General features: G+C 40.0%; 1 protein-coding gene across 2 annotated transcripts in view; it reads right to left on the reverse strand.

The window, feature by feature from the left end:
• The window catches only part of adamtsl7 (ADAMTS-like 7), a 147,407-nt gene that overhangs the window by 33,503 nt on the left and 99,704 nt on the right, over positions 1-14,200 (reverse strand). The window contains exons 4-5 of one of the 2 annotated variants that reach the window (XM_052039164.1): positions 12,740-12,845; positions 10,433-10,663 (exon numbers count right to left, since the gene is read on the reverse strand). In XM_052039164.1, coding sequence (XP_051895124.1) covers positions 10,433-10,663; positions 12,740-12,845 — 337 coding nt within the window. Of the gene's footprint in view, positions 1-10,432; positions 10,667-12,739; positions 12,846-14,200 lie in introns of both variants that reach the window. The other variant, XM_052039154.1, reaches the window with a different exon arrangement.

Raw genomic sequence — 14,200 nt, forward strand, 5'->3', positions numbered from 1 at the left:
GAATTTGCATAAAGTCGATTTCTCAGGTCTTCCATAACCCATGGAGCCTCTGTAATACCCTCTATGCTTGTACTTTAGTTGTCTGACATATATAATTATATGCAGACCACAATTAAATTGGGAGTAGTCTATCCAAGTCATCACCAGGACAACATTTAACTACAGAATGAAACATCATCACTTTATTATCATGACATCACCATTCCAATATATACAAAATAAAAAGTCCAGTAAAATGATTGCAGAAGGTTGGTAATTAATTTTCTTACCTTGCTAAAAATAATCTCTGGAATTAAAAGAAAATTCCAAATATCAGTAGTGATCCCCAACTTGTTGGTTTTATTAACTCCACTCAAGGCCCATAAAATTTTAACTTTTTGACTGAGCCAGGGATACCCTTCCTTCCTAAGGACTCACTCAGTCCATGACCTCCCTGCATTCAGCAGAACAGGTGCATTGAAAAATATCAGCACTGCCTGGGTTCATGGGAACTCAGCAATGCAGCAAGGGAAGGTGTGGTGAGAAGGTTAGCAGACTGGATATTGGTAATAACTGCCATTAATGAATTGTTCTCTACCGCATCCCAATGGAATGTTTTTGCAGGTGGATTGGCCACTGCAGATTGCGCCTAGTATGTACAAGTTGGTAGAGTTGATAGCAATGCAGACAGAATAAAGTGGGATTAGTGTAACTGGATGGTGATGCTTCATGCAGACTCATTCGGCTGATGGTCCTGTTTCTGTGCTGTGTGACCCTGACTCTATAAAGAATATTAATGAACACATGTAGCTTGCTTTTTATGGTAATGTACTGCAGTTATGTTATTACATGAATATGCACTGTTGTATAGTTTAAAACTAATTGATGTATATTCATTGTTAGTTTGAGTAATGTAAGACCAATGGATTTTGGTTGTATCCTAGCTAGTTGTTGCACGTCTTCATAATAGAAGCTGTATAAGGACTGGATGGGGGAAATTTGATCCATTTTACAGGAACCTCACAATATGAGAGAATCAATGTTCGCAAAGATTCCAAGCCCTTGAAAACCATAAATTGAAAAGTCTTGTTCCTCTGGAGGCAAGGTGAGAGCTGGGAAATAAAATAGAATTGTACCCAGTTAAATCCTGTAGCCTTAGACTTAGCTGTGTAATTCCAGTTTACATAAATTTACCCCTCCTTATCCCCTACACTAGTAATAATGTCTAGTGCCATGGTAATGTGATGTCAGGATGCTGAAAGCTTGTGTAAAACAACTTGGTGAGACCCTTAAAGATACTAAGATTCCCTTTCTGTGATCATGTGGAGTGGCTAGTGAAGGGCAATCATTTCAATATTAAAGGTTTTTAGTTGTTGGCGAATTATAAACTCACCCTGCCCTGGCCTCCCCATTATCAGGCCCTTCCTCTGTTGTTTTGATGCCCAGAGAAAAGCTGCTAGTTATCCTGAATGAGCTGGCAGTCCTTCTCTGGACACTCCTTCTTCTCTTGTTACATGCCAGAAATACCTGATAAACACTGGTATGAATCAATTTCACATTCTCAGACAAGGTCAGCTGCCCTATTTACAGGTGCAGGCAGGACTGATGCTGCCAGCAAGAAAAGACCTGCCTTCATATAGCATCTTTCATGACTTTAGGAAGTCCAATCTATTTTTCTGATAACATACTTTTGAAGTGTCATCACTTTCAATAGGTAGGGGAATACAGTAGGCAAATTGTGCACAGCAAGGTCCCATCATCACTAATAAGTGACCAAACAATGGCCATTATTGAAGGATATATTGTGGCCAGGACATCGGAAGGACTCAGTGTCAAAAGGTGGATGGGATCTTTTCTGTCTTACCTTGGAGGACAATGAGGATTCAGTCTAATATCTCATCCAAAAGACAGAAGCCTATTCTATCCATTGCGTGTGTATCTCACCCTTAGGATGGCATTTTTCATCCACTGCTTCTAAAACTTTGGTCAGCACTAGTGATAAGAATGCCATGTTTCCTGTCTTTGCAAACATTAACCCATTCTGCACACCACAGTTTCTACCACTTAGGTGTTCCTTGCACATTTCAGAAGGTCATAATATGAAAAGAAAGGCTTTGCATTTCAAGGACCAAGTACAAACAGATCTATTATTCTTTTGTAGGTCACCTATTTGTCAGGTATTTTGGAATGGCTTATTAGAATACTAGGGAAGAAGAGAAATCTCCCGTTATTAAAAACCATCGGCTGTTTTTTTTGGCAATGTGTGACCAGGTGCATTGTTCCACAGAATGTGAAGGATGCACTGTCTGAAAGGCAGCAGCTTCAAAATGTAAAAGTATATCTCTTATTATAGACCATCCATTGATCCTATTTTTTTTTTAAAAAGGGTTCCAAACAACCTGGCCTTTATTACAGGGAGTTTTGTCTGCAATGGTATTTGATTAAGTTTGTCCATCAACTTCCGACCTTGCTGCCTGCCCAAAAGAGCCCACTTCTCATACACAATGCACAATGTTATTTTTCACCATATTGATGTGGCTATCTCGAGATGCCTAAACAATTCCTTGCATCAGGTGACTCAAGAAGGTACTTGTATGGTGAAAATATGTTTATGGTACCACTCCAGAGTACCTCTGCAGAAAGACATGGAAGGTAATTTTCACCCAGCAGTAACTGGATAGAGAAGATCTCAACTGGATGAAAATTGTGTGGGTTCTACAACAGATGGATAATCTGATCCACCAGATCACCGTCCTGAAGCAGGATGAGTCTCATTGACTCTAAACTCTCTCTGTAACATTCTGTTGGATTGACCATTTTAAAATATATGGCCAGATACCATTGATAAAATAGCAGAATAAATTTTTTAATGAATGTGTACCATGTATAACTCTGGCCCCTATGGATTAACAAATTTTAGACAACAAATGTTCTTACTAATTTGCCAGTGATGTTTGTACTTTATCCTGATAGTAGAGTCTAAAATAGTTGCAACTTTGATTAATAGATTCAGGAGCTTACTAAAAGTTGCAGTTTATAAATTCAGCCATATTATATACATATTTGGATACATACATACCTGTATTGGCCCACTAGGTACCCAAAATGACTGACAGGAAGTGCTAGAATTGGATAAGTTGAAATTGCTGTAGTCAGAGGAGCAACTTGGAATTATTTAAATAGGAAAATAATTTATTTAAATTAGGTTCCGACACTACTTGGGCATTGCTGTTACTTCATGATAACATTAAAAGAAGCAACACCAAATTTGGAACAAAAACTCACTTAGCAATCAACAAGTTATATCTATACTTAATAACTAATGGAAAAGGTTAGAAATAACCTTCATGAGATCCTCAGTGCCAATCTTGCATGTTTGTTCCTCTTCCCTAATGCCCCAATGAAATGTTAGTCTGTGACTATTGGCTGAGGGAAGGTAGGCTTCTGGTCTTCCATAAGATGGACAACCTCAAGCGTTGGACACTGATAGCTTGGTTGTATGATGTATTGTAGGCAGAAGCAATATGGTGCTGTGGCATTAACAAGACACTGGCAGAATGGGTGTGGCAGGGTAGGCATACTGTCATATTAAAAGGACAGAGGGTGCCGCTACTATGGGACTAAGATCATCTCTTGGCTTGGTGATTCAGCATCTCTGTGGCTTTGTGTGAGAGAGTAGAGTTTAGGGCTATTGGCTGATAACCACTGGGTGGTAAATGTGAACATGACTGTTGTTGTCTTTATGTATTGTTAGAGTGGAAGGATATGCTGGAGGACTGCTAAAGAACTAATTATTTCTGAGAAAGCACCATGTACCACCAGGCTCAAGGACAGTTTCAATCCAGCCATTATCAGACTCTTGAATGGACCTCTCATATGCTAAAAGGTGAACTCTTGATATCCCAATCTACCTTGTAGTGGGCCTTACACTTTATATGTCTGCCTGCACTGCACTTTCTCTGTAAAGAAAAGCTTTTCACTGTATCTCTGTACATGTGACAATAATAAATCAATACCAATAATAAAACAATATTGAGTACCTAGATGCAAGAAATTCTGTCATCTTGATGCAGTTGTATTGGAGACAGAGCAGTGAAAGATAATTGTGCAGTTGGTTAAAAATAGCTTTTTATGGCAGGCAGTAAACTTTACAAAGTTGCCTTGTACATCTAACTCAGGCTTTGAAGCCCCTGATGACCTTGACAACCAGCACCAAGAAGGCAGTCACTTGAGCTTCCTTGGCACCAGTCATTGCTGCTGTTGTCTGCAGAGGCTGCTTCAAGGAATGTGTTGGAAAAGAAATATCAATGAGTAGCAAGGCATAACTTAATGCAGCCCTGTGTAAAATGCAACATAAATCTTAAAAGAATGCAAAAAATCTTAAAAGAATGTGAGAAATCTTAAAAGTAAAAAAGTTAAAAGAGACCTAGTAGTTTTATTCGACTTTACTCTAAATCTATTCACCCAATCAGCAGAAATTAACAAAGGCAATACAATGGTAACTGCACAGTTTGGACAGTAGAATATAAATCAGAGGAGATAGTGAGCCAGCTTTATACTTTGAATCTTGCATCTCATTCTGGTAAACAAGAAACAGAAAAGTATTCAAACTTTGCAGACAAAGAAACACAAGGATGTTCCTAGAATCAGAAATCTAGCTTATGAGGATATATGGGAGAAACTTGGAAATGGAACGCTTGTGAGGAGATATTAAAGGTACTGAAAAAAATTAACACAAATATTTAAGTATGATAATAGAGTAGAACAAAGGAACCCTCAGATTAGGAAATGAGAACTTTAAGAGTGACCATCAGGAAATTTTCTTCAAACTAATGGAGTAAATGTGACTGTGTGAAGGTCTAAGACTGGCTGTGAATTTGTTACGGCCAGATTTATCCAATCATAAATTATTTCAAAAGAGCAATTGAAGTATAAGAGAAAAACCCTGGAGTCCTTTAATGAAATAGCTGTAGGTATTGCTCTGGAAGGAAAATTATAGATGGGCCAAATGGCTTCCCTCATCCATAATTATGTGATCCCTGCAAATCCTGGTATCCTAATCTATGACTTTTACACCCATTAACACGAATGACCATAAAATCAGCTTGGCACCAGTTGATTTCCAGAGGCAGACCCCAGCACAAGGTCATTGAATATGCAATGGAAGTTATAGAAGCACTATGTTAAGATTAAGTTATGAAACTACTTGAAATCGAGGACACAAAATTAACGACAAATTAGACAGCTGGAAGAAAAATCGGTTGGGTACCGGAAGGAGGAATTGATACGTGGAAGCAAGCTCAAAATGAAGGGTGACTAGAATTCTAAAGGGAGCTATTCTGGACCCATTCTTATTCACATTATTCATAAAGAATACAGCAGAGAGACTTCTTGTAAGATTGTAAAATTTGTTGCCGACAGCTAGCTATGTTCAGGAATGACTTGTGCAGGGCAGTTTGCTAGACAGAAAATCTGGACAAATTTAACGGATGGGCCAAGGAATGTAGGAAGGATTCAATGAGGATAAAATGTACAAAGACAGCGGAAATCTGAAACATATGCATAGGGAAGGAATTGCAGTTTGGTTTTGATTAGTTAAGGCAAGCAGGATGATGATTTGGGCACAAATTATTCACCATAAACTTAAATACATAGGTGTGGATATTATTCATAAACCTGACTATGCAGTAGGATGCATAATGAAGCAATTAGTCAATAACTGAACACATTCTACTTTAACACAGCATTAGTTATAGTAAGGCTTAGATTTAATATGCAGGTTAGATTCTCAATGTAGATTGCTGGGCTACCCAAGCATTCATGCGTTGAAAAATGACATTCAAGCCAAGTTAGTTGGTATGTTAGTAATTATACTTACATTGCTATTTCATGATCTCAGGATATTCAAAGCACCTCCCAGTCAACTAATTACTTCTGACGAGTAGCCAGTTGCAAAGCCCCAAAACTAGATGGTGCATAGCAAGGTTCCACACAGAGCAATGAGGTAAATGAAATAGTGATACTTTGAGGCAAAGCTGTGTCTACTGAATCACTCCAGACACAATATCTTACAAAGAAGATTTTGGGTTCACTTAGAAATAACTAATCTTGAAATACTTAACCTGTGAGGATCATGGTGTGCGCAGAAAGCTCAGCTAGTCAAGAGTTGTAAAATCTCATGATCTTACAGCCCCGGTAGAGGGGAGGAAGAATTGACATATAATGTGCAATATATCCAACCTGGATATATGAAACAAGAGCCTGAAAGTTCTTCTGTGCTTCAAAAGACATGTTAAACCAGTGATGTGTTTGGGTCAATGCACATTTTGTTCCTGGACTCATCATTGCAACAGTCTAATGATGCTTAATTACACATTACACCTTTGAACCCCACTGCACACGTCCAAACATTTCCTTACATATGGACCCAGAGCAAATTTGAATTGTACAGTAACCACACAGTCAAGTTTCTGTTAAGTCTCTTGTGTAACAATTAACAACATTGAATCATGCAAAGATTTTCTAGGTCCTATTCTGTTTGCAAGGATCAATACATTTGTGAGCAAAGCTGAGATGGTACTGTATCAGAGCATATAAATACAGTTATATTTTCCACCCTTCTACAGATGACCATTAGAATGGAATGTGCCGTTTTCTGTTTCCATCTACGTGCTTATATTTTGATTCTGAATGGGCAGCAGAGTCATGTGGTCTGCCTACTTCTCAAACAAGGTAAGGTTTCATAGACATTGCAACAAAGCTGGAAGCAGGCACAGGAGACAGTGCCACACTATAAGGAACGTACAATCTACAAGGATTCCTAATTCCCATGTGTGTTAGGTACGATGCCAACAATTGCATGCCACAGAATACTGCCAGCCAGTATAACTCAGGTTCATCAGTCACCGAGCTTTCACACAGCCTCATAGATCACTTCTTACAAGAACATGTATTCTGGCTGCAACCTACATAATTGGATTTTCTAAACTGTTCTTTCTGTGACTTTTTGCAGGATTTTACTCATCCCCCTTTGAGTTGTCAAAAATAATTCAGGTTCAGGTAAAACAGAAGTGCTTCCCATGTTGTAGCTTCCGTTTCATTAACTTTTCTCACAATCAACATCTTTACACATTAATTCATTTAACCTCTCCATGTGTCAAAACCCTTTAAACCATCAAAAAGTGTTGATGTCCAGATCAAAAAACTTTCACACCAAAAATTATTCTACTGTCAAATCAGATTTTCTATTCCATGCTCGACTCCCTAACCACAAGACAATTGACCATGTGATTAAAGCCTTTGCATAAAGGGAGTGCTGCTAATTACTTTATCAGTATTTACATTATCCATCTCAAAACATAGAACATAGAAGAGTACAGCACAGGAACAGGCCCTTTGGCCCATGACGTTATGCTGAACTAATTAAGCTAATGACACCCAATCCCTTCTGTCTGCACATGGTCCATATCTCTCCATTCTCTGCATATTCACGTGTCTAAGAGCCTCTTAAGCACCTCTATCATATCTGCCTCCACCACCACCCATGGCAACGCATTCCAGGCACCCACCAACCTCTGTGTAAAAAAAATACTTGCCCCGCACATCTCCTTTGCACTTTCCCCCTCTCACTTTAAATGCACACCTTCTAGTATTAGATATTTCAACCCCGAGAAAAAGATACTGGCTGTCTACTTTATCTAGAAGTTTTATAAACTTTTATCAGGTCTCCCCTCAGCCTCCGCCATTCCAGAGAAAACAATCCAAGTTTGTCTAACCTCTCCTTATAGCACATGCCCTCTAATCCAGGCAGCATTCTAGTAAACCTCTTCAGAATCCTCTCCATAGCCTCCACATCCTTCCTATAATGGGGCAACCAGAACTGAATGCAATACCCCAGATGGAGCCTAAGCAGAGTTTTATAAAACTGCAACATATCTTCCTGACTCTTGAACTCAGTGTCTGGACTAAATGAAGGCATGCTTTACTCCTTCTTTACCATCCATTGACTTGTGTGGCCACTTTCAGGGAGCTATGGACTTGTACCTCAAGGTCCCTCTGTACATTAACACTGTTAAGTGTGATTAACTGTGTACTTTCCCTTTACAGCTGATCTCCCAAAGTGCAACACCTCACACTTGGTTGGATTAACTTCATCAGCCATTTCACCCCCTTATCTGCAACTCATTTATATCCCGCTGTATCCTTCAGCAACCTTCTGCACTATCCACAACGCCACCAATTTTTGTGTCATCAGCAAACTTACTAACGCACCCATCCATGTTTTCATCCAAGTTGTTCATATATACTATAAAGAGCAGAGGTCCCATTATGGATCAAAAAGGTGAAACATAAGTTTGCCAGTCAGCTCTGTGCTGCAGTGTAGCAAACATTATAATCAAAGGAGGTTGGTGCCAGCTAGTTTTTACTATAGAAATTCAAAATAAAAAAAAGTGCTGGAAATACTGAAAAGGCCACACAGCATGTAGAATGATAAAGGGAATGTTTCAAACTGATTACTTTTCGTCAGAGGATGAAAATCTCTTCATCAGTTCTACAAAACTCTGGTTAGACCACACTTAGAGTACTGTGTCCAGTTCTGGTCGCCTCATTATAGGAAGGATGTGGAAGCGTTGGAAAGGGTGCAGAGGAAATTTATCAGGATGCTGCCCGGTTCAGAGAGTATACATTATGAGGAGAGACTAACGGAGCTAGGGCTTTACTCTTTGGAGAGTAGGAGGATGAGAGGATACATGATAGAGGTATACAAAATATTAAGAGGAATAGATAGAGTAGACAGCCAGTGCCTCTTTCCCAGGGCACCAATGCTCAATACAAGAGGGCATGGCTTTAAAGTAATGGGTGGGAAGTTCAAGGGAGATATCAGAGGGAGGTTTTTTACCCAGAGAGTGGTTGGGGCATGGAATGCGCTGCCTGGGGTGGTGGTGGAGGCAGGTACATTGGTCAGATTCAAGAGATTACTAGATAAGCATATGGAGGAATTTAAAATAGAGGGATATGTGGGAGAAAAGGGTTAGATAGTCTTAGGCGAGGTTTAAAGTTTGGCACAACATTGTGGGTTGAAGGGCCTGTATTGTGCTGTACTATTCTATGATTCTATGATATGCTCGAGGGCTGGATGAAATGGGGTGGAAGGAAGTTTGTGGTGGAACACAATTCCCAGGATAGATCTGTTGGGTTTAATGGTTTGTCTCTACCAGTAACTCAATGCAAGTCTGTTGCTATCAGGAAAAAGCCAAATTTGTGGAATTTATTGTAAAGGTCACTTGAATATCAAGGCACCATGCAATGAAAATAGAATCAATGACATTCAGTTACTGTAAGTAAGTGCCATTGATGTTGCATCACACATAATCTGTGGTTTGGTTCAGAAGCTGTGGGCTGTGCAGCTGCTGAGATCATGAGGGGGGGAAATGGCAATTGGAAAACAGTCCTGAAGAGGGTGAGCGGCGATGGTTAGGGGTGTCCTCAGTCTGGGAGTGAGTGGGTGGCAGGCAGCTGGAGAAATGGGGAGGCTAGGGTGGTGGGGAGTGGGGGAGAGTACCTGTGAATGGAGAGGAAAAGGGTGCGGGAAGAGCTGTGTGAAGGGTGAGGGAGCCCGAGGAAGTGGGAGGTTGAAGGAGGTAGTTAGGAGATGGTGTTAGATATCGGGGGACTGAGGAAAGAGGTATTAAATGAGGGTGGTGTTAGGGTAGGGACGCCTGTAGAAATGGGTGTGTGCGTGGGTGCATATGTACGTATGTGTTGGGTGGGTGTGGGGAGGGGGTGTGATTGCCAAAGAATAATACACAAAATTTACAGCACAAGAACAGGCTTGTCAGTGTTAATGCTCCCTGTCAACATCTTCCCACTCTTTTCATTTTAACTTATTAAAGAACACTGTAAATCTTTTCTCCCTCAGCTACTATCAAACTTTACCTTGAATGTGCATGCGTTATCCCATTCAACCACACTTTATATTGGCAAGTTGCATATTTTCACCACCCTGACCGTATCCGATATCTATACTTGTTTCCTCAATTTCAGAATTTCCTCAATTTACAAATTCAAGGCAATTCCTTTGCTTGAGTGGCAAAATGATCGAGGATACAAGGAAACAAACAAGAACTGGAGCAGAATGACAGGGTCCACACTCAACCTGAAGAAACCAGCTTCATACAAAACACAGGGGAACTAAAACTAACAAAATCCTAACCCTGGCAACCGTGTTTTAAGGTGCCTCTAAGGTGCTGCCATTTCAGTATGGATTTTCCCATTGTAAAGCTATCCGATAGGCATTCACATCAGATGCACTTCGACCATTATGCAGTGTTTCAGAAAACCAAAAACTGGAAAATCCTAATAGCTCTGCTTATGCCAACATTATTCTGACAGGTCTCTGCCAACACTCAGAACTTTATTCCTGGATGGCAGTAAATTTGGAACGATTTCTCACCTGTACCGCAAGTGACGGTGCATTCTGTGCTTCCAACTTGTTTCCAGTTGAACTCCCTCTTTTTCCTTGGCCCCTCTCCCCAAGAGTTCACCCTTTCTTCAGGATTCTTCTGGTAATCTCTGGATTGCAGCTGATTTGCATGGACCCCACTTACAAAGTTTCCCACCTCTCTTTCGCGGAGAACATACACGTCACCGTCGACTCCATATGACAACTGACCATTGAGAGCTTCTTCTGGAACAGGGAAAAAGGTTTCAAAATTTGCATTGCAGGCTTTTATCAAAATCCAAAGTAAGTCATCTAAGTGGAGCATCTGGGTACAATGGTGGTGGAGTGGTTAGGTTCCTGGACTAGTAATACAGAGACATGGACTAACAACTGAGAGACACGAATTCAAATCCCACCATGGCAGCTGTAGAATTTGAATTAAATGAATCTGGAATTGAAACATAAACAGCTTGGCTCAGCCATGATGACCACACAACTATCAGATTTCTTTAAAAACTCATCTGGTTCACTACAGTCCTGCAAAATTGGAAATCTGTCATTCTTACCCAGTATGGGTGGGTCCAGAGCAATGTGATGGATTTTTAAAAATAATCCTCTGAAATGATTCAGTAAAGCACTTAGTTCAGGAGCACTGAGGGATGGGCAATAAACATTGGCTTAGCCAGCAATGCCCCATTCTGAGAAAGGAATAAATAGAAGTGAATGTGCTATTCAAACCAAGAGGGAAAAGCTCCACATTCCTCAGAACAGATCTCAGTTGTCAACAAAACAAGGTGTACATAAATCATCATTTATGATATATTAACCACCAAGACTATGAAGAAGCTGAAAAATCATTTAGCCCCAAGGTTTTTATGTTCTATAGCATTCCTACCCCAACCTTAGTAACTATTCTACATCACTGTTTTCACTTTCTCTTTGTAGGAAAGGACATAAAATGAAGTTTTTGACTTTGGACATACTGGCAAATAGAATAAGCGAAGGATGGCTCTCTGACGCAAGTATAAGCCTCCCTCTACAGTTCCGTGAAGTAGCTGGGAGAGGAAGAGGAGCTCTGAGAAACTGCATGGTCTACAATTAAGTTGGAAGTCGAGTTTATTGTCGTGTGCACAAATATGGTGAGGCACAGGTACAATGAAAATCTTGCTTGTAGCAGCATCACAGGCACATAGGTACAGACAAAACACAGAATATAAATTAAACAAGACAGTCGAGAGAGAGAGAGAAAACTGTGCAAAAACGAGACCTTAGTACAAAAATAAAATCCAGAGTCAGAGACAGGTCTATGGTAGTGCAAGAGGTAGTCCGTGGTGTTCCGTGCTGAGGTAGGGCTAGGGTTGTGCAGGTCGGTTCAAGAACTTGATGGTTGTAGGAAAGTAGCAGAAGATCACAATGTGAAAACAAACAAAATTTAAAACTAAATCATGAAATGGAAGCTTAGTGGATATACTGTATGGGTTGATAAGTACCCAGATAGCTATGCCAGACTGGTGCTGCCAATGGAGTGCCAAGGAACATGTTGATCATGAGATCCAAGGTGTAAACTTCAATTGCACTACAGCCAAAGGCTTTTGCCTCAGCTGGACAGCCATCTTATTTGAAAATGTGCCACCTGGGAATTTGGATTGAAGCTGGGTTGGAAGGATTTGAGGGGGTGGGAGTGGGATTGCATGGTAGGAATGGCCACAGGTCCTATTGGGTTGTAGAGGGTTGGGGATGGGGGTGAATGATGGGAACCAGTACTTTTAGTGGTAGGTGGGGAAAGAATGATTGCGGTCTGTGCTGTGAATTGGACTGCTGGGATGGGGAGGGTGGGGGAAGATTGATCATGACCAAGTTTGGATAAGGTGTTTAGGTGGGTGGGGCAGGGGTGGCGGGAAGGTATTGGAGATCAGGTTCCCCATCAGGGCCTCCTGGGACGAGGATGTTTGGAAGGACTGAAGGAGTCTATATGACTCCTTTTGTTAGTAAGTGCCTTAAATCTACACACCCGTTTATTAACCTTTCTGCTCAGGAAAACGTATCCTTATTATTTCTCCCAAACCCCTGCTGCTCTCCAGGAAACAACCACAACCTGGCAATCCTTTGCCTTAACTAAACTTATCTATCCCTGACAATATTCTTGTAAACCTCTACAATGGCCATTGGCAATGATTATGAACACATTCTATTTGCTTTTCTTTTGCCATTTTCTTTTGATTTTAGAGAACATATTCATGTACTCTCATGCAAATAGCATTATAGTAAAATATCCTAAAAGCAACATGGTCTTGGAAGGAAGGGAAAAAAGACTTTTACCTAGATGGTGACCTGATGTATGTGACAGTGAATGGCTGCTGACTACATTGTCAGTTGGCAAAACATATTCAAAATGCACCTTTGGGTTTGCTTGTTGATATATCACCTGAAAAAAATGTAAATAAAGTAAAATTGTGCATCTAAGTAATAAAGCAAAAGTTGTTTGATGAATCAGAAAGAGTTTGCAACATAAAAAAGTATAAAATTTTAGCAGCCAGAAAAGAAGACACAAGAGACTGCAGATGCTGGAATCTGGAGCAACAAACAATCAGCCAAGTAGCATCTGCTGCAGGGTTTCGACCTGAAACGTCGACAATTTCTTTCCTCCTGCAGATGCTGCTTGTCCCACTGAGTTCCTCTAGCAGACTGCTTGTTGCAGCCATAAATGAGTTTGATTTTTTTCAAATGAAAATTTACATTATTTTACAGTATTACATACTTAATACTTTCTTATATTTGTATTCTCTCTGCTTAATTTTCCAAAATGTCCAAGCATTTTGCTGTCTTTCTTTTCAATTGTCATTTGCATTTTAGAGAATTTGCTCATAGGTTGCTTGTCTCAATGCTCAGGGTTCTCTTTATGTGTTTAGTCGTCCTATGTGCTGATGAACATTTGCTACGATAAAGGCTTCTAAAGACGATAAATGTATAGAAACCTGTAGGATTTTTTTCCACGCTAAGATCTAATGTCATTTGGAACCAAACAAGGGCCTTAGAATTAGACATACAATGTGGTGATAGTCACTTGCATTATTTAGCATTCTCTGTGATAATAAACTTATGTTAATATCCTGTCCAAGAACAGATGGCATTCATTGCCTTGTTATAGCAATAAGGCCAATGACTTCCTCTCTAATTGCTGAAAGTGCTGTAACTTTTTCTCAGTACTTACTGTGATAATTTCATTTCTCCTGTTGCATTTAAAGGTCCCATTTACTGTTCATGAGAGAATTTGAATCAATAGCAAGGATGTATTTGTGAATACAGTCAATCTGGCAGCATCCATGATCACTGGTTTTATATTGATATTCACTTCCCTCACAATCAGTGACCTGCATTTTATGACAGGAATAATGCTGATGTGGTCATTGTCCCTTCTTGCCAGGAAAATTGGCCTACGTCTTCCAGAACTCTCACAAGTGTAATTAAATGCTTTGCCCAACCTGTCCAATGGCTGTGCTACATCTTACTGAAATCCATGGGAGGGTATGCTTGACATAGTCACCCACTTGATGTGACAGAAAAAGTTAGAGCAGGTGTATTAGATGTACATGAATTTGACACAATGTGATGTCTTAATTTCTGCCAAATAATCTTGCTGGCACTGAAAGTTTGCAAATGTGGAATATTTCCTTCTGAATTTAGTAAGTTACTGGAGAATTCGAAAAGAAATCTGGCTCTGTGATCACTGTTAATCACTCTCTGTATTCCACTTTACAATGAATTGAATGTTCTAACTTA

The sequence above is a fragment of the Pristis pectinata genome, chromosome 2 (assembly GCF_009764475.1).
Source record: "Pristis pectinata isolate sPriPec2 chromosome 2, sPriPec2.1.pri, whole genome shotgun sequence".
Taxonomy (NCBI): Eukaryota; Metazoa; Chordata; class Chondrichthyes; order Rhinopristiformes; family Pristidae; genus Pristis; species Pristis pectinata.